This window comes from Protopterus annectens, chromosome 7.part0, assembly GCF_019279795.1.
Source record: "Protopterus annectens isolate FY-2018-M chromosome 7.part0, PAN1.0, whole genome shotgun sequence".
Lineage (NCBI taxonomy): Eukaryota > Metazoa > Chordata > Ceratodontiformes > Protopteridae > Protopterus > Protopterus annectens.
The window spans coordinates 757,704,097-757,729,456 of NC_056739.1; the positions used below are offsets into that span (position 1 = coordinate 757,704,097).

The 25,360-nt window shown below is 42.7% G+C and overlaps 1 protein-coding gene across 5 annotated transcripts in view; it reads left to right on the top strand.

Annotated features, from left to right (window-relative positions):
- KCNAB3 (potassium voltage-gated channel subfamily A regulatory beta subunit 3) overlaps positions 1 to 25,360 on the top strand; it is a 1,202,467-nt gene that overhangs the window by 343,320 nt on the left and 833,787 nt on the right. For all 5 annotated transcript variants that reach the window (XM_044077289.1, XM_044077288.1, XM_044077291.1 and 2 more), the window contains one exon: positions 20,347 to 20,426. In XM_044077289.1, coding sequence (XP_043933224.1) covers positions 20,347 to 20,426 — 80 coding nt within the window. The remainder of the gene's footprint in view (positions 1 to 20,346; positions 20,427 to 25,360) is intronic.

Here is a 25,360-nt window from a genome sequence, read left to right on the forward strand (position 1 = left end):
TTTCAGGTGTACTCTGCAGTCCAGCTGGTGAATCTGGGTATCCTGAGGCAATGTTACAATTGCCTCATGTACACAGACAACCCTCACCTCCTACCACAAAACACTAACATATATGCTATTTTTTTATATATTGTATTGCAACTACATTTGTTGTATTGCAACTACATTTGCTTTGTATTAAGTATATTTGTATATTTAGCACTATTCTATGAACTAAAAAACACTGTGATTACTCCCTGTTTTTTTTTTCTTGAAATGTTTAACATACAAATTAATCTTTGTATAATGTGATTATATTTTTACTTCCTCGGAGCTTATCTCCCTGGGCCTCTACTGAAAATGGACATATATCCAGCTAGACTAGCCCGGTCAACAAATGTAAAATAAAATAAAATAAAAATAAATAAATAAATGTGAGATGCAATTATACAGCCAAACTGGAGGCTAAGCTGTCTCCACCCAAGACTGGAACAGACAGTCAAGAGGAGAAGGTTAACACTTGCACCACATCTCCAGCCACACATAGACCTACTAAACCAGCACTGGCAAAAAATACACATAAATACATAAAATCATACTCGGAAGCTCTAAATAAAAACCTGCAAAAGCATCAGAGACCTCCAAAGCAGACACCCACACAACCTGCACCTCCCGTCACAAACTAGACAACACATAAAACACAAAATCAGTGTGCCGCACAATCACAGCCCTTAAGGTGAAATAACATACCTAACACACTAGTAATAGGTGACTCTATAGTCAGGCAAACTGACGTCCCACTCACTAGACTGGACAAGCAGAAGGTTACTGTTAGCTGCCTGTCGGGAGCCAGAATTTGCCACATAACACAAGCACTCCGGTCACTCCAGAACAAGTACAAATATGACTCAGTCATTGTTCATGTTGGTGTGAATGACCTGAGATCTACCTCCCTGGACTACATGAAAAGAGACATGGAAGAGCTCTCTAATCATGTAGCCCAGTCTAGTATGACCCTGACCCTGAGAAGCATCCTGCCCTCACCAAGAATGATACCTCAGTGTAAAGAAAAAAATATCAATTTCAACAATTGGCTAAGCTTCTGGTGTCATTCAAAGGGGATTCAGTGTCTGTCAGCCTGGGATGACATGCTCGATAAGCCACATTGCTTCGCAAGAGATGACTTGCACCTGTCACCCTTATGCTTTCGAATACTGGCCAAGGCTCTTGCTGCCCCCATAGTGCCGTTTTTAGGCAAGGCTCAAAAGCCAAACCCACCTCTGTAAACAGCACAATTAACAAAAAAACTGAGGGTTATGCTACTCGACCTCAGGAGTTTAAATCTCAAAATGCACGCGCTCAAAGCACTCCTCAGTATGGAGAATGTCGACATCTGTGCAGTAACTGAAACCTGGTTTAAGGCTCCAGAGAGCACCCCGGCATTACCGGGCTACAACTCATACCACACGTTTTGGCCACAGAACACGGACCGAAACACAAAAGTAGGGGGCGTATCCATATTTATCAAGGATACCTACACCTCCAGGTTAGTGGCGCAGCATGATAGCTCTGAGATCATCCATGTGCAACTAACATCAGGCAAATCTGCAGTGCATATTGTGGCCTGCTACAGATCATCCTCCATGACCCAGGACCACCACTCCGCCTTTCTGGAGACACTGGAAAATATGAAGGTCCTACCGAACACCCTCAGACTGGGCGATTTCAATTACCCTACCATTAACTGGGAAAACTACTAGAGTACAAACTCACAGGCCCAGCGCTTCCTGGAATTCATCAACTCAAATGCCCTGGATCAGCTGGTAAACTCCCCTACCAGAGGTGAAAACATATTGGACCTGGTCATCACCAACATGGGCGACAGGTGTTCCACACCGGAGGTCAACCAGTCACTGGTTAGATCAGACCATAAACTAATCACACTGGATGTCCACACCCCACCACCACCCCCAACTAAGGAAACCACAGTAAAAAACTTTTTTTAAAGCAAACTTCACCTGACTTAAGACAGACCCGGTAAGTTTCACAGCCCCCAGACTAAAGGGTAATGCTGCCCAAGATGCAGAAACCTTTAAAATGCACTCTATGAGCACCTACAAGGATGCATGGATCATGCCATCCCTAGCAAAACAAAGACTCACTCCTCTAAGAGAAGGAAACTAGTCTGGTGGACGCCTGCCATAAACAGGCTATACAATAGGAGGAAACTAGTTCAGAAAAAAAGCAAATCCCAAGAAGGAAAGACCACCCTTATCAGTGTCAGTAAGAAACTAAGGTCCCTCATAAAATCATCCAAGGCTAACTTCAAAAGAAAAATAGCCAAAGATTCCAAAGAGAACTACAAAGCCTTCTTTAGCAATGTTAATAATCTAAGTGACAACTCGCAGATATGCACTGAACTAGTGCAAAATAGCACAAAATATACTGAACCTACTGATATTGCCAACATCCTGGAAGATAGAATCAATGCAAACTTCACCCCCCTCTCGCCCCCAAAAGGGCTTACAACAATACTAGAAAAGTGTAGTGGCCCAGAAATCACAGACACACAGGTGAAAACAGCCCTTTCAAATGCCAGAAACACAGTGTCAGTGGGGCCAGATGGTGTCCCAGGCTGCATCTTGCATGAAATACAGAATGAACTAACGCCCTCCACATCTAAACACACTGTTCAACCTCAGCCTCTCCACAGGCTACGTGTCTATAAAATGGCGCACCGCAATGGTTATTCCTCTGCACAAAAGAGGGGCCACAACTGACCCTGGTAACTATCACCCTATAAGCCTGACTAGCCTGGTCTGCAAGGCTATGGAGCGCATCATCATGGAACTCATTAACAAAGACATTGGGAACCTCCTAACACTTGACCTGACCCAGTTTGGCTTTAAGGGCAGATCATGCCTACTAACCCTGGTTGACTTCTTCGAGACAATCACCAAGGCCATAGACGAGGGAAAGGTGGTTCACACAGCCTACCTTGACCTCGCCAAGGCTTTCGACACCATTCCCCACTCGGGGAATGGAAAAAATCACCAGCCTGAACATAAACCCCTATGTCAGGAGGTGGGTTGCCAACTGGCTTACAGACAGAACTCACATGGTAAGAATAGCGGGCTCCAGTCCAGCTCTAAACCAGTCACAAGTGGTGTCCCACAAGGCTCGGTCCTGGGACCCCTACTTTTTGGCATATACTTCTCAGAAGTACAGGCAAACACAGGAGGACTATGGCTAACCAATTTCGCCGATGACTGCAAACTGGGAGCCATAATTGACTCTCCAGCTGACACAGACATCCTCCAAAAGGGCCTTACTGAGACGGACACCTGGTTTCAAAGTCATGGCCTCAAGCTTGCCAAATAATGCATAGTCATCACATTTGGGAAAAACAAAACACCCATGAATTACCACATAGGTGGCAGCCCCCTTAATACAGAAGAGGTGATAAGAGATCTGGGGACCCAGGTAGATAGTAATCTTTCCTTTGGCAATCATATTGCCAAAGTAGTTAGGAAATCCTTCTATGTGGCCCATCTAATTACTAAAGGGTTCACATCTAGAAATAAAGAGGTTATAGTGCCACTCTACTCATCACTTATCAGACCCATCATAGAGTACAATGCCCCATTTGGGATGTACCTCACAAGACTACAAAAGTACCTCACCAAGAGGATTACTGGCTTCAAACGTGTCCTATGCAGCCCAACTGAAAAACCTCTGGCTGTACTCAGTGGCATATCACTTACTCAGAGGTTATCTCTGCCTGACTTACAAAGCCATGTCCAACTCAGAATTGATGGACATGCTCCACCTAAAGAAATCCAAGTCACTGCGAGCCACGCGCTCTAGTGAGTTAAACCTTGCCACAACAATAAATTGAACATGCTGGAGGGATAGATTCCTGTAACAGAGACTCCCCATGCTTTGGAACAAAGTTCCAAACTACATTAGACAGAGCCCCCTCACTAACACTCTTCAAGAGAAACCTTGACGAGTGGATGGGTAACAGAAAATACACCCTTGGGATCACTTCATTGATTCTGCTTGACAGAGGATCAGTTAATCAATGGAGCAGTGAAAGCCGACACACTCTGGCTAGGCTTATAAATGCCCTCTGCCAGATAGCCTAGTACCTACCTATTTTCATAGCTGGGTGACTAGATGTCAGGTCACCACTTTTGAAGGGCTGTCAGACCTTTTGGTGAGGGAACAAGCCCTTAGCACTTTGCCTGAGGACATGAGGATCTGGTACGCTGATGGACAATGTGCTACTTCAGATGAGTTGGGGAAGAAGGGAGCCCTATACCTGGCCAGCAGGGCAGCCCTGCACAGGAAGGGGACCCCCAGTACTGCTCTTGGGTCTAAAGTAACCCATGGTGGGCAGCACAGACTGGCCCAACAGAATCTGCCAGTAGCAGGGGAAGTCACTAGTCCAGGTACATGTCTAGGAGCTAGGGTTAAATGTTTTGAATGCAACCAGTGGTGCCATGTGGCATACAGATGTCCATGGAGGCAAGGTGGGGAACAAAAGGTGAGGGAGCCAGTAAGTGGGAAAGACAAAATGCCAGTAGTAGGTTGTCTTGAGACAACAGGGGTACTAAACTACCATCCTGCAGATGTCCTGAAAGAGAAGGATTAGGATGAGGCAGTACCATGTACTTATGCAGTTACACGTAGTGAGGCTAGTAGACTAGCATGTGGGTCTGGTAGCCTGGGAGAAACCAGACAGACTGCATACTTGCAGCCAGGACTAGTGAGGTGGTTACTTCAGGAAGGGAGCTACTTTGTGGCAGTGAGACTGAATGTGAGCCACAGCTACTTGTGAGTATTGATGTTCCCTTGGACAGAGTGACTGCAAAGGTAGAGGGGAGTAGTAGTACCCAGGCTGACAGTGAGGCACAACTGTCAGAGGATGCCAGACTTCCTCTGGAAGGGGAGCTGGGAAGGGTTACAAGGAGAGAGTTGAGACAGACTCAGCTCTCAGACCCTACATTGCAAAGCCTGAGGCAAGTAGCTAGGGAGGCACCTGAATCACAAGGAAAGGGGGAATCTGTATACTGGGACAAAGGGTTAATATACAGAGAGTGGACCCTGAGGGAGGGCCAGAAGGTGAGAGAGTACAGCAGTTGGTAGTGCCTAGAACCTAGAATCTGGCACTTCTAGCCATAGCCCATGATATTCTCTTTGCAAGGTATATGGGGTGTAAAACGTACAAAGAGGCATATTATGCAGAACTTCTATTGGCCTGGAATTTCCAGAGATGTAACAAGGTACTGCAGGAACGGTGAGCAGTGCCAAAAGGTAGGCAAGGCAGGAGACAAGGTGAGAGCTCCTTTGATGCTTTTGCCTGTGATTGAGGAGCCATTTCAGAGGGTAGCTATGGATATTGTGGGTCTTCTGAGTACCCCAAGTTCCACAGGGAAAAAGTATATCCTAGTGTAGTGGATTATGCTACATGATACCGTGAGGCAGTGGCTTTGTCCTCCATTGAGGCAGAGAAGTTAGCAAATGCTTTGTTAGAGATTTCCAGCAGGGTGGGTTTCCCAAAAGAAATACTGTCTGACAGAGGTGCTGATTTCATGTCAGACCTGCTGGCTTGTCTGTGGAAGTCCCGTCGGGTGAAGTACATGAAGACTACCCCCTACCATCCCCAGACTAATGATCTTGCTGAGAGGTTAAACTCTACAATTATGTCCATGCTACTGGCATTTGCAGATCAGTTTAAGAGGGAGTGGGACAAATATTTGCCCCATCTGTTGTTTACTTGAGGTTCCCCAGGAATCCACAGGTTTTTCACACTTTGAGTTGCTGTATGGACATAAGGTGAGGGTCCTCTAGATTTAATTTTAGATGAGTGGGAAGGTGAGTGCGAGTCTCACAAAGAGTCTGTTGTGGCATACATCCTAAACCTCAGGACGAGGCTCGGGGAACTCATGGGCTTGGCCCAGGAGAACCTGGCAGAAACTCAACAAAAGAAAAAGGTGTGGTATGACAGGAATGCTTGAGCTAGAGAGTATGCTGTGGGGCAGCAGGTAATGGTTTTCATTCCTGTCAGACACAACAAGCTGCATGCAGCTTGGGAGGGTCCCTGCAAGGTGGTAAGAAAGGTAAGTGATGTTAACTACATGGTGGAACTGCTAGGCCGACAGCAGGGGCACAAATCGTGCCATGTTAACATGATGAAACCTTACCATGATAGAGAGGCCCTTGTGCTGAGCATTTGCAGTTGGTTGCAGGAGGAGTCTGAGTGAGATCTGGGGACTGATCTACTTAGTGAGGCTCAGGCTGACACCTCAGTGGAAGGGGTAGCAATATCCCAGCAGCTATCTCGTACCCATGTTTGTGAAATCCAAGCAGTGTTGCAGGAATTTGGGGATGTGTTCACTGGGAAACCGGGGTGCACCCACCTGGTGCAGCACCACGTGGATACAGGACCCCAAAGGCCTATTAGACAGGCCCTTGCCTGAGAGAGTCAGATAGACTCTGAGGGAATAGGTACAGGAGATGTTGGAACTAGGGGTGATTCAAGAGTCCAACAGTCCCTGGGCCTCCCCAGTGGTGCTGGTGCCAAAGAAGGATGTCAGCACCAGGTTATGTGTGGACTACAGGAAATTAAATAGTCACACAGAGTCAGATGCTTATCCCATGCCTAGGACAGATGAAGCCCTAGAGCAGCTGGGTGGGGCTAAGTATCTTACAACCATTGATCTTGCCGATGGTTACTGGCAGGTGCCCTTAACTCCCAGTGCTAGAAAGAAGTCAGCCTTTGTGACTCCTTTTTACTTGTATGAGTTCACAAAGATGCCCTTTGGGATGAAGTATGCCCCAGCAACTTTCCAGAGGCTGGTAGATAATATCCTGGCAGGAGGGTTTGCCCTTGCTTACCTTGATAATATTGCCATCTATAGCCATTCCTGGCCAGAGCACCTTCAGCATGTCAGGGAGGTGCTGGGCAGACTACAGAGGGCAGGGTTGACCATTAAGCTGAGCAAATGTCAGATGGGTATGGTGGAGGTCTCCTACCTAGGGCATAGAGTGGGGAGTGATAAGATAAGACCAGAACCTGCCAAAGTGGAAGCTATTTAGGCATGGCCTGCACCTGTTATTAAAAAGCAGGTGGGGGCATTCTTAGGGATAGCAGGGTACTACAGAAAGTTCGTCCCTAGTTATAGTACCATAGCTGCTCTCCTCACAGACCTGACAAGGAAGAACAGGCCAGATAAGATAGTGTGGACCCAGCATGTGAGCAGGCATTCCAAAAGCTTAAGGGAGCTTTGGGGGGACTCCACTGTATTAGCCAGTCCAGATTACAACAAATACTTTGTTGTGCAGGTGGATGCTTTGAACCATGGGGTGGGGGCTGTACTTAGCCAGATTTCTTCAGAGGGGGAAGAACACCCAGTGGTTTATCTCAGTTGTAGGCTCCAACCCAGGGAGGAATGCTATGCAGCTGTAGAAAAGGAATGTCTAGCTATAGTGTGGGCACTGCAGAAACTTCAGCCTTATCTGTATGGAATAAAATTCACTGTTATGACAGATCACAACCCTCTAACATGGTTAAACACACCAGTCAGCAAAATGCCAAGTTGCCAAGAAGGAGCCTGGGGGTGTGAGCATATATGTCAGTGCAGCACTGCAGTGGGATTAGCAATGCCAATGCAAATGGGCTCTCAAGACAGGGAATGGGGTAAGGTATACTCAGATAGACCTAACCCTCTCAAGTGGCGTTTCTCAAAGGTCACTTGAAAAAACTAGCTTGAGTTCTAGGGGGGAGGGGGTGTGTAGACTGGTAGAAGATGGGTGAAGGCTGCCAGCCTAGCCAGATAGAATTTGATACATAATTCTGGCATTTGTAAATATAAATATAAAATACAGGCGTGTTTCTTAAATGAAAGAAAACACTGTAAAATGTGAACTTCAAGATTATAGCAATATTGCCATCTGTTGTAAGGAAAACTAAGCCAAGCATTTCAAATGTTCTTTGAAATTAAAATTATGTTTTGTATGTCCTTTGAAGTTAGAATTTGGAGTCGATGAGTCTGGAGTAAGCATCCTGCCTTTTGTTTTAAGGCTAAAGTTAATGACCAGAATTTACACGTGGAATGTCCTTGCTGCGGTAGCATTGTCGCCTCATAGCAAGACATTGTCCCGTTCGATTCTTAGCTAGAGTGTCTTCTGCGTGGAGGCATACGTGAATGGGGCGTGCTTTCATTGAAGGTTGTGCGTCAGAGCTGGTAACCCGGTACGTAAAAATCTACTACTAATCATTAGCGGACTGGAGTTCTGCTGTGGTGACCCCTAACCGGGAAAAGCAGAAAGACACAAACAAACAATGTTCTTTATTTCTCTAAGTGTAAAAGAATGTAAATGCAGTTTCGGTGTGGCCTGGGAACAAAGAAAGTGTAAACAAATGATGTAATGTTTTATCAGAACTGCAGTTTCAATTTAAGCAGTGAGAACCAGAGATCATTAAGCATTTTGATCTTGACTATCCAGCTCTGTACTGCCTATGCTCTTAAGTAAGTTACTTTTGAAGTATGTTTTCTTGTAGAAATAGCTAGGACTATAAAGTTTAGACTGTTTTTCTGTTATGTCCGAACTGTACTATAAAATTATTTTAAGTTTCTGTGTGATCTCTGAACTCTTGGATAGCAATGTGGTTTAGTAGTATTGTCTTGTGTTTTAATTATTTATTATTAAATATTTTAAAACCCTTTACCTGTGGCTGGTTTGTGTAGAGCTAAGTTAAACTCTAAAGTACATTGCATATTTATAGAGTTTATTGTACAAGGCCACTCTAATAAGCCTTGACTGATTAGTCATACTACCAATTGGATAATAATATTGCAGAGTAATAATTGGACACCCTTTTAAGGGCCTTTGGGTAGCTGATAAGTATTAGCTGATGGTGGCAGTAATTACTACTGTATAGTCTGGGTAAAGGGGCACAGCTGGAGAATCTGTGTCAGCCTTTCCCAGGAGTGTCTGTGAAGTTGTATAAATACTTATCTCAAGGTGTGTGTGAGTCTGCTACCTGGGCAGGGACATGAAGTACTGGTGGGACAGAGAGGGTACTGGAGGTTAGCTTGCCAGCTAGGCTGAGATCTGGACCCTATAGCTGTGCCAGTGGGGAGTCTTATTGGGGACCTGGGGAGCAAGGGAGCAACCAGCCCCAGACTGTGATCTCTGTGAGCACTTAAGGGAAATTGTACTTTACTGTGTGTATTTGTTATCCTTTCCTCTTGTACGAGACCCCCTCTCTGGTGTTGGTGGTGAGGACTGAGGCTCCTTGATTGCTGGGCCAGGGCACGGGCATCACAAAGGGATTGTATAAATTAATAGAGGCAGTGACTGAACAAAGCAACACAAGATTTCTGAGTTTGTATACCGTTATTTGTCAGCACTTACTGATATAACAAGTCGAGTTCCTCATGGTTATGTGTTGGGACCATTTCTGTCCAGAATTGTCTTTATAAATGCAAAAGTAGGACAGAAGTTTGGTTTGTTTAACCAAACTCATCTCCTATCTACACTACTATATGCCTCCCCCTCATTTATTAACATTTCAAAAGCTAACTACCAGAAACTAGCCACAGCCTACCATAGTATTGCCAGGTTTGCCACCGGTTCCCCATATCGAACTCACCATTGTCATAATCTCAAAAACCTTAACTGGCTAGAACTACAGAATCAAATTCTCCTACAGCAATTAGTCATCACTTATAAAATTCTCCATTACCCCTCTAATACACCCATACTTAATAACCTTATCACCCCATACAAAAATCTTACTTCCCTTCGCTCAGCCACCAAACTTCTAGTAGCTACACTCAAATCCTACAATAAAGCAGGTGACTCCTTATTTGCCAATACTGTTGGATCTCACTGGAATAAACTTCCCAATGAACTAACCACTTTAGGCTCATCCCACCTTTTTAAAAAACAAATAAGGAAACATTTGCAATCTCACTGGCTATGCCCCTGCTCAAATCCTGACTAAGCTTAAAAAACATTCACACTCTCCCACACCCTACTTTGCTCTTCCACCTACCCTATTTAACTACTTCTATCCCTCCAAGTAGTAGACCTAGCAACCCACCAGCCTATTTATTACTCCTATCTTCCTCTCTTTGTTACTTTCCTCTATCTCTGTAACCTGTCTTCTCTCCTTGTATCTTACCTAGTTCTTGATTTCCTGCATGCAAATCTCTATCCTAAAAGTAGTACTCATCTCTTTATGTCTGCTACTTACTGGCTAATACCTCTAATTTTTTTTTTTTTTTACAAACTCCCCACCTGCACCTTTTTTCTCCCTTCTTCTTCTTTTTTTAGCAGTCTTTCTATAGTAAATAATTTAAGTTATAATGCTTCCATACTACCGTTTATTTCTTGTTTAAATTGCCTTTGTATTACTATTTACTTTATTTATTAGTCACTTAGTTTATTAGTGGAGCTTTTCTCCTCGGGCCTCTGCTGAAAATGGACATGCATCCAGCCAGACTAGCCCGGTCAACAAATGTAAAATAAAAAATAAAAATAAATAAAAATATTGACTGCTGCAAATTAGGTAATTGATGTTATAGAGGATTCTGAGGTGGTCTCTGAATGATAACTGGCATATTATGTGTTGGAGACATAGATGCCAAGAAATTCACCTCGAGAGCAAATCTTGGCATTTGTGTTGAGAACACATAATTAAGGGTTATGATTGAAGACCCAATCATAACTCTTTGTGGTACATGGATCTTTATCTGTTCAATGTACTACTGGTTACAGAACAAAAGTAAAGTACTAAGTGTTTTCCTGGCTTTCAAAGCTTAAAGTACTTGGCTAAGTGAGCACTGTCAGAAAGACAGTGCAACTCATTCTCTCATGTTTGCACTCGCCTCTCATGCCTTTCAACTTTCCAGACTTTTGCAGAATGTCCAGATTTTTGTCTCTGTCCTTTGTTTGGTCTGTTCCTCATAAAATCTGTGGTCTTCTGACATGTCGATGAAAAGCAAAGCTCTGGAACCATGAGTAGCTGTAAATTTTACTGCTTATTTCGCAAGTAAAACTTTATCAGACAAAAGCTGCTGCTTGTGTCAAATACAAAAATTCTAAAACCCTTTTATACCAACCAGATTTAATTAAATTAAAAAGCAATTAGTCAATTGACTGATTAGTCAAACACATATCCTTTAAAACCAATACAAACTGTTTTAAACTTTAATAAAGTTGCACATTTAAAAGTCCACAAGCCCATATTTCTAAGTATTTATTTTTAAATGTATAAGTTCACTTTTAAATGTGCCTTAAATCTGATTGGTATAAAAGACTTTTAGATTTTTTTGTATTTATGATGCCTGAAGAAGCAGTTTTTTGTCTGCAAAAGTTTTACTTTCGAAATAAATAGCTACAGTTAAAGCTGCTCGTGGTTCTAGAGCTTTGTTTTTCTTCATTTTATGTGTTTACTACTTCTGAATTCATACCCAAGGTATTTATGTTGTTAATATGTTTTCTGACCAATCACAAGGGATTGAAGTCACTAAATAATAACATACAGTTGAGTTTCTGATTTCATATCCTTCTGAAAATGCAGACAAACACAGATCTTGTTATTTTATCAACTTTCTAAGCTTATAAGAGGAAGTCAGAGACCAATTACTGGCAGAGAAACAGGGAAGTAATAAATCTTTGCTGTTGTTTGCTTGTCTGTACTGACAGATTTGACTGCCTAGTGCGAGATCTGACCTTAACAATTTAAGTAGGTGGTGCTTAACATTTGTTAATATCAGGTCTTGCCCTGTAGTAGTGTTTAACTGATTTCTCTTTTTCCAGATACTGGAGAATAATCACCACTCTCCGTTCACTAAATATCTGTTAAGGATCCTGAAACTCTGAGATGGATTAGAAAACTATGTTCATGTGATAAACTTATAACAACCTTTTTTTGTAGTGTCAGTAAATGCAGCATCATGAAATCATGACATTTGAGAAGACAGCATAATTTTTGTTAGTAGAATAGAGTAGAGGCTTTGGCTCTGATTTTGCCACAGTTCACCTAAATGTGATCACTGGATCAGGCACTGGGCATACTTGCTGAGAAGGATGGTGGTGAGTGGCTAATGTTGGCACACCAGTCACCATGTGCCTTCAAGGAGCCTGCTGAGGAAGGAAGGGTGTCCAAGACTCATCCCTGGGGGGCTTTGAGCAGCCAGCTGTGGAGTATGGTGGTTACAGGATTATTCAAGCATACCCATCCCCAGGGAATGAGCACTAGTGAATCCAGTGAAGAGGGCCAGAAGTGAGTACCCGATGCAAGCACACCCACCCCAGGGGCCAGAAGTGAAGAAGGACCTTCATCTGAGGATAAGACTTGGAAATGTATCTGGTGCACATGGGACTCAGGGACCATGACCATACCAGTAAAGAGTGCACAGCACTGTAGCCACTGATTTTGGGTCTACAAAAGCTTGTCACTATTCTGAGCATCTTACATGCTTCTAAAGGTGGCCTTTGCCTGGACTGAAAGGTAATGTCTGACCAGATACTATTTCAAATGTATACAAAGACACTGCCCTGCTGCTTGAACAAGCAGTAGCCTTGGAAAAATATTACTAAGAATAAACATTATCAACAGAAAAAAACAGGAGATACACACATAACACTGCATCTTCCAGTCTAATCAAATAAGTTTCCTCTCACAGTCAGATTAGGTTTAATAATTAAACTATTAAAAACAATCGTGATTCATACATGGGAAACAGAAAATAAGCACATGGGATAATGGCGGTTAGGCTTTTTAAAGGTGAGTAGTTCACAGGCCTGATATTACAACATATGAAACAAAGTGCCATTGAGAATTAAAAATTATGAGGGAATCACAGAAATAAAAGGTGGTGTTAAAATTGGGAAGCACAAAGTCAGATACTCGAACCTTCTAGCAGTATTTTTTTTTGGCTTGGCTTGGTAAGAGGAATGTCAGTCAGTCAGCAGACTATTATAAGCATGGACAATAACCAGACAGTGACCAAAAGTGGGAACAAAATCTGTACCTTGTGTCAGTAATGTTACCATCAAAAAGTACAGTTGTGTAAAATCTTACCATAATGGTAGATGTCCTTGCCTTCACTGCTGCAGTGTTCTTAATAGATGGGATTCCCTGTCATGGGAATCTGAACATCTGGCCAGTCTACCACAGCCTACTCATTGCTTTTTAAGGTTCAGGTATACTGAACATCACCCAGGTGCTCTTTGTGTAGTGTAGGGCATACAGATGATGTTCAGGCCTACCATAGTTAGAACGGAATGACCCAGTAGGAACACAGTCCAAGAAACCCAAGAGATAACATGTACATCCAGGAAGACGAAAGACTACGGAGATGGACGGAGGGAGCAAATACTGCAGCAGTGAAGGCAAGGATATCTACAGCTATGGAAGGATTTTAGATAACTGTACTATGTCCTTACATTCACTGCTACAGTATTCTTAATGGATGGGAGAATGCCAAAGCTCAAGAAGAAACTTGGGAGGGGGAAAGGCAGAAGAGCACGCTAAAAAGCCACGAAGAATGGCACTAGCAAAACCAGCCATACAACTTGTAGTGCTTGATGAAGGTATGCACAGAAGTCCAGGTAGCTGCTTCTAGAAAAGAATTAGTATCTAAGACCTAGAAAAAAGCACCTAAGGAAGCCACAGCTCTAGTAGAATGAGCCTTAACTGAAGAAGGAAGGCTCTTGCCATGAAACATGTAACAAAAGGAAATAGCTTTAGATATCCAAGAAGAAATAGCTTGCTTCGATACAGCAAGTTCCAAAGATCTATGATGAAAAGAAAGAAATAACTGATCAGATTTTCTAATAGACTTAGTCTTATCCAAATAAACCCTGAGTTGCCCATGCCCATCCAAGTATGCAGCACCCTCTCACTGTCAGATTACAGAGAGGGGAAAAAAGTAAGCAGATTAATAGACTGATTCAGTGATAGCTCATAAACACTTTAGGCATAAAAGAAGGGTGGGTGCCCAAGGACACCCTGTCCTCATGAAAGACCAAAAAAAGGAGGACGAGCCATAAGGGCCTGCAACTCAGACACCCATCTGACAGAAGTAAGAGCTAACAAAAGAACAATCTTCCAGGAATACTGTAGCATGGAAACTGAAGCAGCAGGCTCAAAAGGAGCTTTGAGTCAATTTTTTCAAAACAAAATTAAGATTCCAGGAAGGAGAAACAGGCTTCCTGAGAGGTATAATATTATGGATACGTTTAAGAAATTGCTTAAACTCAAATCTAGAAGCTAAAGGAGTAAAAAAAGGCAGACAAGCAGAGAAAGCTGATAAGTGGGCCTTAACAGAAGAATAGCCCAAACCAGCATTGAGCAACTCACGCAAATACGAGGGAACCAAAGGAACATCCGCAGTAAGTTGGCCCAGGTTATGAGAGAGAGAGAGACACCAGTTAGAAAACCTTTTCCATTTGGATAAGTAGGATTTCCTAATAGTAGGTTTCCTGGCCTCCTGCAGGACTTGCAGCACTTCCTCAAAAAAAAGGTGTCTGTGAGGAATTAAAATCTTATTGCCCACAGTGTCAGTTGAAGCATAGACAGATGAGGAAGGATGACAGATCCCTTGTCTTGCATCTACCCTGTGAGGTAACTTGTAATGATTGCCCCTGGCTAGATGCAGAATTAGAGGGAACCAGTGCTGTTATGCCCAAAAGAGTGTCACCAACAAGGTTTTAGGAGCATCCTGTTGAATCTTGAACAGGACTCTCAGAATGAAAGGAAGGGGAGGGAATGCATAAAGAAACATCCCCTTCCAAGAAAGTGAGAGGGCATCCACCTTCCACACCAGAGGACCTTGGACTCGGGCACAAAACAGAGGAAGTTGTCTGTTCAGAGGGGTGGCTAAAAGATTCACTTGAGGAGTACCCCAATGGTGAACAATGTCCAGAAACATATCCCTGTGAAGCATCCATTCATGGGACTGGGTTAAAGACCTGCTCAGAATGTCTACCACAATGGTCTGACAGGAAGGGATATAAACAGCCCGAAGACTCACTTAATACCTGACAGAAAGATTCCATACTGGAAGTGCCAATCGGCAAAGAATATAAGATCTCTTTCTTCCTTCTTTGTTGATATACCACATTACTATGGTATTGTCTGCGGACACCTTGAGAGGCCTGTTGTGAAAAGAGGATGAAAGGCCTGAAGATCCCGCAGAAGAGCTCTCATATCTTTGACATTGATGTGCTCCTTCTGCTGATGAGGTGACCACAACCTCTGTACTTTTATTGAGCCAAATGTTGCCCCCCATCCCATGTCTCAAGCATCTGTGAACAATTCCTGAGAGGGAAGAGGGGGAATGAAAAGGGTTCCTTGGATTCAGAGACAATTGCTGGATCCACCAGTGAAGTTCCTGTCTGAGACAAGGAAGAAGAGGAACTGCAAAGTCTAGAGAAGGTGCATGTTGGAGCTACACTGACTTCAGAAACCACTGAAACTTTCTAATGTGAAGTTGGCTAGAGGGAGCATCAGAATTGTGGATGCCATGAAACCCAGAGCTCTCAAACGTCCTGGCAGAAATGGAAGCCAGAGGAAGAAGAGTATGAAAGACCTTTGGAGGAGGGAGGGATACAAGCATTGGCACTATCTGAATCCTGCAACACAGAAAAACATGATCCTGAGAAGGAGTCAGAGAAGACTTTTTGAAATTTATAGTGAACCCCAGGCTCTGAAGAAGGGAATCAGCAAAATGAGGACTTTGCAAAAGGGTCTTTGGAGAGGACACCTGAATCAACATGTTGTCTTATTAATGAAATATTTGGATCCCTCAAAGCCTGCAAAAAGCAATCACAGGAGCAAGGCATTTGGTGAACACCCATGGGGCAGTAGAAAGGCCAAAGGGCAAAGAAGATAACTGAAAATTCCAGGAAACAACAGAGAAAAACAAAAACTTCCCAAAAAGAGGATGGATCAGAATATAGAGATAAACATCCTTGAACACCATGTAGGTCCAAGAGAGCAAGAGAGGAAACAGAATCTGAAGGGACAACATCTGAAAGGAAGGCACTTTTAAAAAATGTTTAGATGTGAGAGGTCTAGAACATGTTTCCAAGTGCCTTCTTTTCTGGGCACTAGAAAAAGTGTGGAGTAGAACCCTTTCCCCCTTAGGGACACAGGCACTTCCTGAATAGTACCAGAGTCAAAAGATTTTGAAGAACCTCTGGGAAAAAGGGAAGTTGCTCCCAAGGAGACTGAGGAATGCCCATAAAAGGGGGACAGTATGTCCACACCATGAATTACCCCTGATGAATAATAGACAGAATCCAAGAATCCTGAGTGATGTGCAACCAAACAGGAAGAAAAAGAGAAAGAGGAATGTGGATGGGAAGAGAAGGATAGTCATACAGCACCTGGTCACTTCAGAAAGGAAAGCTTTGGGGTCCCTGAAAACTGAGTAGCCTTAGCAGGAGGAGACCATTTGCCACTCTTCCTACATTTAGTTGAAGAGCAAGATAGCCTATGAACAAAGGCTGGCTTAGTGGGTTAGTCTGTCTGAAATTTAGGCACAGGAGAAAGAAACATGTTTAAGCTCCTGTAAGGCCTTACCTTTACCCTGAAGCAACTTAAACCAGCAGCAGCTTCCCCCAAAAAAGTTTAGAATCCAGAGGAGCATCCATCAACTTAGCTTTAATAGCATCAGGTAGAGGTTGAAGCCTATGCCAAGAATACCTCCTCATCACTGATCCAAAAACAGTAACCCTAGAAGAGGCATCTTTGACATCAGAGATGCATTTAATAGAATGATGAATGACTTGAGAGGAAGTCCCTAGCAAGGAAAGAACAGAAATTTTACCCTCGGAGTCTTGAAAATTAGAAATATGTTGACAAGCCTGAGAAGGAAGAGCCAACACATACGTAGACATATGGGTCTGATAATTAAATGGCCCTAAATGCTAGGTTAGCAGAAGTGTAAACCTTCTTACCCAGCCTTTCCATAGCTCTGCTGTCCTTGTCAGAAGGCAATAACCTGGGCGAAGGAAACAATTGAGATGGCTTAGCAGAGGCTACAGACACAACAGAGGGGTCAGCAGCAGGTCATTTATATAGGAAAGAACAATTCACAGGTTCCCTATAAAACCTGTCAGGCTTCTTGGGAGCAGGGGGCAGAGAATCAGGCACATGAGAGGCATTGGAAAAAGCATCCCAGCAAAGCAGCCAAAACAGGAGGAATAGCTGCAGGTTTAGGGGATTCCAACTGCAGCAACTCATAATACCTCTTATGGATATCCGAGACCTGAGCATAATCCCACTTAGAAAATCCATAATCCTAGACAGTGTGTCCCCAAAGGAAATTTCCTCAAAAGGAACATCTGGACTAATAGATTCCTTCTCCTCTGATCCATAGTCTAAAGGAGAAGGAATTTGAGTAGACTGAGACAGGGATTCATTATCTGAATCAAACTCATCCTCAGATGAATCCTGTACTGTAGGCCTTTTAAGGGGGGGGGGTATTAAACCAAGGAGGAGCAGAAACTGAAACCCCTTGAGGAGGGCTTTAAGGACATTAAGGTAGTAAATAGCCCCTGAGTGAAGGCCTGCCATTCACCTTGTGGAGCCCTAGGAGCAGAAGAAACATGCTTAATTTTTTTTTCTTTTTTAAGGAAATGACCCCTCCAAAAAACTGAGAAGGTTCAGATCGAGGACAGCAGTCGAGATCAGTAGTAGGAACTTCTTCCCCACCCAAAAACTACTCTCCTGGGCCCCTTGGAAAAAATCAACCATGGTTCCCCCTGAATGTCCAAGATGGATGCCTGCAAAGCGCCATTGAACATGCTGCCTGCCAGACCCTCACTGGCCTGTGACACGGTCATGGAAGAGAAATCCGACAACACAGCCTGATGAACCTCTGGGTTTGTAATGACCTTGGGAGAAACACCTGACAGGCTGGACAGTGGAAGATTCTTGTACCTTTTTCAACTTTTTCTTCCCTAACAGTAGACCTTGGAGTGGGAGATTCCTTCCATTGTATCTTTAGCAAGAGGCATAAGATGCTGGTTTTCAAGATACAAGGAAAGGGAAGAAAGTCTACTGCAAAGGGTTTTCTGAATGAATGCCTAACAAATAGATCAAGATATATGGTCATAAGAAGGTCCTAGACAAAAAAGACTTATAGTAGCCATCTTTATGGGGAATCTGTCTCCTACACTGGTGTTTACCCTTCATGGATGACATTTAACCTCAAAAAGCACAAAAAAGTAAGAAAAAACAAAATTCCCAATGGGACACTTATCTGCAACTGCAATAGAAGTCAGCAAACAGGCGTTGGTAGTCATTGGATAATGAAAATGCATTCTACTACCAGAAAGCGGACACAGGTAAACAGACCAATAGTAAAAAGATACATTCAGACTGGTGGTAAAAAAGTTCTGATTATGGTATGCCTGAATGTCACCTTTATGCCTTATGCTATGCAAGGATGATGTTTGGCATACCTTTTAAAAGCAGCAAGTAGTCTTTGGTAGACTGGCCGTGGGTTCCGTCTTCCATGGCAGGGAATCACAAATGTTAAGAATACTGCAGCAGTGAATGTAAGGACATCCATTATGCTAACCTCTAACTCCCTTTGAAACTTTTCTTCTGTTGTTTCCCTTTTGTCTTCTTCTTTCGACTGCTCCCGTTAGGGGTCACTACAGCAGATCAACTGTTTCCATTTCTTCCTGTCCTCTGCATCTTGCTCTGTCACACCAACCACCTGCATGTCCTCTCTCACAACATCCATAAACCTTATCTTAGGCCTCCCTCTTTTCCTGTTATCTGGCAGCTTCAACCTTGGCATCTTTTTCCCAATATACTCTACATCCCTCCTCAGCACATGTCCAAACCAGCATAATCTTGCCTCTCTGGCTTTGTCTCCAAACCTTCCAACCTGGGCTGACCCTCTAATATACTTATTCCTAATCCTCTCCATCCTCGTCACACCCAGTGCAAATCTTAACATCTTCAACTCTGTCATGTCAAGCTCTGACTCCTGCCTTTTTGTCAATGCCACTGTCTCCAACCCATATAACATAGCTGGTCTCACTACCCTCTTGTAGACCTTCCCTTTCACTCTTACTGGTACTCGTCTGTCACAAATCACTCCCAACACTCTTCTCCATCCTGCCTGTACTCTCTTCCACACTCACCATTACTCTGAACTGTTGAACCCAAGTACTTAAACTCATCCACCTTCGCCACCTCTACTCCCTGCATCCTCACCATTCCTCTATCCTCCCTCTCATTCACACACATATATTCTGTCATAGTCCTGCTGACCTTCATTCCTCTTCTCTCTAGAGCATATATCCACCTCTCCAGGGTCTCCTCCACCTGTTCCTTACTTTCACTACAGATCACAATGTCATCTGAAAACATCATAGTTCATGGGGACTCCTGTCTGATCTTGTCTGTCAACCTGTCCATCACCATTGCAAATAAGAAAGGGCTCAGAGCTGTTCCTTGATGTAATCCCACCTCCACCTTAAACGCATCCGTCACTCCCACCGCAGACCTCACCGCTGTCACACTGCCCTCATACATATCCTGTACCACTCTTACATACTTCTCTGACACTCCCGACTTCCTCATACAATAAAACAACTCCTCTCTAGGCACCCTGTCATATGCTTTCTCTAAATTCTCAAAGACACAATTTGCTGTATTTTGATTGGGTCTTTGAAGTACCCCATGTACGCCTGTTGTACCTGCTCTTATTATCAGTTATTGCATAATGTAACTACATTAATGACTTGTCTGAAGTATCCCACGTCCACCTGTTGTGCCTGCTTTTATTATTAATCAAAGTGTGGTGTAACTTTATTACTGACTTGTCTGAAGTACCCCATGTGTGCTTGTTATAGCTGCTTTTATTATTAGTCTCTGTATAACGTAACTACATTACTGACTGAAGTACCGTGTGCACCTGTTGAAGCTGCTCTTATTATTATTCAGTGTGTAATGTATCTACGTTACTGGCTTGTCTGAAATACCCTGTGCACACCTGTTGTACCTGCTCTTATTAGTCAAAGTGTAGTGTAACTTTATTACTGACTTGTCTGAAGTACCCCATGTGTGCCTGTTGTACCTGATTTTATTATTAGTCATTGTATAAAGTATCTACATTACTGGCTTGTTTGAAATACCTTGTGCACGCCTGTTGTACCTGCTCTTATTATTAGTCAAAGCGTAGTGTAACTTTATTACTGACTTGTCTGAAGTACCCCATGTGTGCCTGTTGTACCTGCTTTTATTATAAGTCATTGTGTAATGTAACTACATTGCTGACTTGCACAAGTTTTAACTCCCCTCTTTGCCTTGAACAGATGGCAGAGAACATAATGGCTGTTGCATTTGAACATGGGGTCAACCTATTTGACACTGCAGAGGTCTATGCATCAGGAAAGTAAGTGCATAACACTTTTTCAAACCAGTCTTCCAAGTATGTATGTGTCAAAGAAATTCAGTTCACCTACTAGTTAACAAATAAAGTCAGCTGTGATGTCTTTTGAGTAATGCCATGTGTACAATGTTGTATACATTTGTTGATAAGGTATGAGATTATTATTTTAAGGAATGTAGTATATGATAGATGGAAATTCCTATTACACTACTGTATCACATTAGTATTTCAGTGCTGTAGTTGAGCAACTAAGGCATTCACTGAAAAATATTTATTAAGATCACCACTTCCTAACATGCCACACAAAAAACATTTAATTAAAACCCAGCTTTGTTGGTGTAGAAGGATAAAACCCTGAATTTAGGTGACCTGGCTACAAGTCATTAGCAGGTCAAGAATCTGTTGGAGCTGATGTGCTTACATGTCTTGGCATGAGGGAATGAGCCGGGGCCATCCAGTGTAGTGTCATAAACCCTTAAAGGATGGATGTTGATATGGGGAGAACACTAGAGCAGGCACTTAGCTAAGTTGTGCATGCAGTAGCTTTCACCAAATGGTGCACAGGATCATGAACTCCTATGGGAAGACATAGTACCCCTTGTGCTGATCTGAGTCACATGTCCCCCTGTGCTGATGTGAGTCACATGTCCCCCAGCCGGAGGAGGGGTTGTGGTCTACAATTTACAGCCTCATTGCTGGAACACTAGGAGGAGCAAATACCACACCTGTGGCTTCCTAGATGACATTGTTTGCAGAAGGCTGTCATCCCCATGCTGGTGATTCATAAGTTTCATAGATTTTCATACAGTGACAGATAATCCCAGGCACTATATCTCATGACCATTCACATCTTCCCAGTACCCTTACTCATGTCACACCTCTTTTCTCCAGGATGGTCATACCAATCATTCCTGTCATAAATGTGTGGATACCTATCCTGTCATCTTTGTTATGTTTAAAGGAAGATAATAGGTCATACTGTTTAACCTCTCAACACTTCCCCAAAGGTCAGATAATGTAAAGAAGGTCATATCGCTATTGTACGTAATGTATGTATTTTATCTTCTAGTTAAAGCCCGGATAACATCAAAGAATAACTCCATACTGGTACATTTATCTACTGCACATATTCTATATTTTATTTTATTTGACATTTGTTGACTGGGAATGCCTGACTGAACTTGCACCCTTTTTCAGCAGAGTACTGTATAGAGTACAGAGTAGTGTACAGTATAGTGAGGTACTCTTAAGGAACAGTTCCAGTTACAAGCAGGTCAATTGTTAAGATTGTATACAGTCAACAAGTGCTAATGTCAGTTTTAGTCACTGAATTGCTACTGTATAGTTTGTTGGTAAATAATTATTTCTCATTTTTATCTTATTTCTTCTCTGACTTTAGTGTAAATCTGAATTAAATCTGAATGACTTGTTCCTTTAACTCTGCATTTTGTTTATATCGCTTGTATTTTGTCTAAGGCCTGTGTCATAGCTGAAGAGCTCCATGGACCAGCTCACTCACCCAGTTACCAACCTGTAAAATAAACAGGCAGGGGAAATTTTTTCCACCGGTTGAGGAAATGCTGGTTAATAAACTTGTCCCTCCACTTTATTTTATCTATCTGTTGGTGAACATTTAAGTACCTGGTTCTGGTATTGTTGAAGATATTGTTCTTGCAGAGATACAGAAGGTCCAGAACAAGCGGGTTTCTAATGATGCAGTAAGTGAGACAGAGATCTCCTCTCAAATGTCTATAAACACTTAATAAAGTGATTGGGATTCTTGATAACGTAGGGACTTTAGGCACATGATCTTTTTTGTTAGCAACCTTTTGACTCTTTCTAATTGCTTGATATGTTTGGTGAGATGCATCCTGGAGGGGGAGTTTGTACTTGATAATTAATCTGGTCAATGCTGGATGTATAAGGGAGTGATTACCTGTCTAGGCCTTGATGATATTTCTTTGGCAATTAGCCATGCTAAATAAAATGATTTCCTGAAAAACACTGTCACATAATGGTCAAAAAAGAGTTATCAACCCGTGTTCCTAGGTCCATGACTATCTTTTCAGTTTGTAGTGGTGTGTTGTCTATGCATTATGATAAGGGGAGGGCTATCTACCAAATATGTTGATACTACACCTTTTAACATTTATTCTGAGACCATTTTTAATTCACCAAGAGTTTACTAGGGATTATTAATTCTGTAGCGTTTTGATATCAGCGACTGACCTAACAGTAACTCCCATTTTTATGGCCATGTGCATACTTTGTTAGTCAGAGGACTTGGATCCCAGCTTGGGGATCTGAAATGATGCCAGAAAGGAGTTTCCAGAAACAAGTCATGAAGGGCACTGCTGGTGACTTTCATGCTTTCACGAGGCACCTTCAACTCCCATTGTGCGTATTCTTCCAGCAAGTTTGGTGTTTGTTTTGCCACATATGGGTCAATTTTTAAAGTGGTTAGCTTCTGAAAGTAAGATGGGAGATGAGCAGTTTGGATTCAGTTCAGGATGCAGCACAACTGCCCCAATATTTGCAGCGAGACAAGTAGCTGAGAATCTAGAGATGAGGAATGAGTCCATGTGGGCATTCCTAGACTTGGAGCAAGCATGTAGGTGATTTTGGCAGTCCTGCAGTGGTTTGAAGTCCCAGAAACATTGGTAGAATTAGTGCAGGCTATGTTCAAGGACCCAGTGGTTCAACTATGTACAGTATTTGTTCTTATAGAGTGTGTCCAAATGGGAGTGGGTGTGAATCAAGGTTCAATGCTCTGAGCTCACTGCTGTTCATACTGATGATGGACTACATTAGCAAAGAGGTCAGATGGGAAAGATCAACATAGTTGCTGTATGCAGATGATGTGGCATTACAGGTAGACTGATCAAGAACTTCAGCAAATGATAGGGGGATGGCATGCCAAACTGAAGGCATATGGGAAGTAACTGAGTACAAATAAGACAGTTGTAATGGTAGTAAACAGGGGAAATCAGAAGAAGCTAGGACTTTTGACAGAAGAGAAAATAGAGGAACAGGTTAACAACCTTGAGTATCTGGGAGGGTGGATGAGGAGAATGGAAGTCTGAATGAGGAAGTCAAAGCTATAATCAAAGGGGCTGCAGTCAACTGGCATAAAGTGTCAGGTGTAATGTATGACAGAGGAATGCCAAAGAAGCTGAAAAGTAAGGTGCACAAAACACTGGTGCAACCAGTACTACTGTATTGTACAGAAACCTGGGCAGTAAAGGCAGAGCAGATGAGGAACTAAAGGTGATGGAAATGAAGTGCCTGAGAAGGGTGGTAGGATCATGCACACTGTGGGACAGATGAATACATGAGGACATAAGAGCGGAAGCCAAAGTAGTTGCAATTGCAGAAAAGCACTAACAGAACAGATTACCATGGTTCAGACATATGTGCAGGAAAGCAGAAAACAATCTGGTGAAGATGATGTGGGACAGACAGGAAGAAGACAAGAGAAAATGAGGGCATCCAGCACAGAGGTGGATGGATTGTGTGAGAGAAGACCTTTGACATGACAGTCAGGCATGAGTGTTAATGAAGGCAGAAGAGTGGCACTAAATAGAGAGAGATGGTGACAACTGAATTGACAGCCCAACCCCGTATACAAAATGGGAAAAGGGAATGATGATGATGATGAGATTCTGTAGGACACCAGCATGGATAATGGTGTTGAAGGCTTTGAACAAATCAAGATATGCTGTATGTACTACAAGTCTACCATCTACAGCTTCTATAACTACATGCACTGCATGGCCACCATCTACAGCCTCTGTAACCATGTACACTGCATGGACACCATCTAAATCGTCTATAACCATTCACACTGCATGGCCACCATCTACTGGCTCTGTAACCATGTACACTGCATGGCCACTATCTACAGCCTCTGTAACCAAGTGCATTGCATGGCCACCATCTAAATATTCTGTAACTATTCACACTGTATGGCCACCGTCTACAGCCTCTGTAACCATGTGCACTGCATGGACACCATCTAAAGCCTCTGTAACCAGGTGCACTGCATGGCCACTATCTACAGCCTCTGTAACCATGTACACTGCATGGCCACCATCTTCAGCCTCTGTAACCATGTACACTGCATGGCCACCATCAACAGCCTCTGTAACCAAGTGCACTGCATGGACACCATCTAAATTCTCTGTAACCACTTGCACTGCATGGCACCATCTACAGCCTCTGTAACCATGGGCACTACATGGACACCATCTATAGCCTCTGTAACCAATTCAACAACATTTACTAGATTGAATAGACAAGGTCTACTAGTCACAAAGCCAAACTGTAGGTGGGTCATGTGGAATAAAATTCTCAATATCATAGTTTATGAGGTCAGTTATAATACATTGCATGGCTTTCTAGATGAGGTTGAAATGTTCAGTAATTTCCTGGGTCAGTTGTAAGGTTATCCTTATAGAGGGACATCACCACTTCAGTGCCTTAGTGATCTGGGATAAAACCATTTGCTAACAGCTGAGAAGTGTGTCTGCAAGGGAATGGTTAACAGTATTACTTAAGCAACTTGTTATAGTGTCAGGTCTCATGGAGAAAGTATTTTTTGGTCTTGGTTAGCACTTTCAATAAATGATTTTTAGAAGTAATTGTGGTAGTAAGAAATTCAGATATTTCAGTGCTTTGGAAATAAGTCTTTCAGGTATAATTCTTTAGATATTATCCTTCAGGAGATGTGGATCTACTCAATAATTTAAGGAGTTCATTTCTTTTGTTATATAGTCCATTTATTATGGTGGAATAGTTTGTTTTCAGATTTCCTGTGAAACATGGCTCTGGCAAAGTCTACTTATATAGAATTCCTTAGTGAAGCTTTTTGCTGGATCATGATCAGGAGTGGTGTAGTCATAAGTCAGTTGTCATATTTTGTCACATAGTAGGTTAAT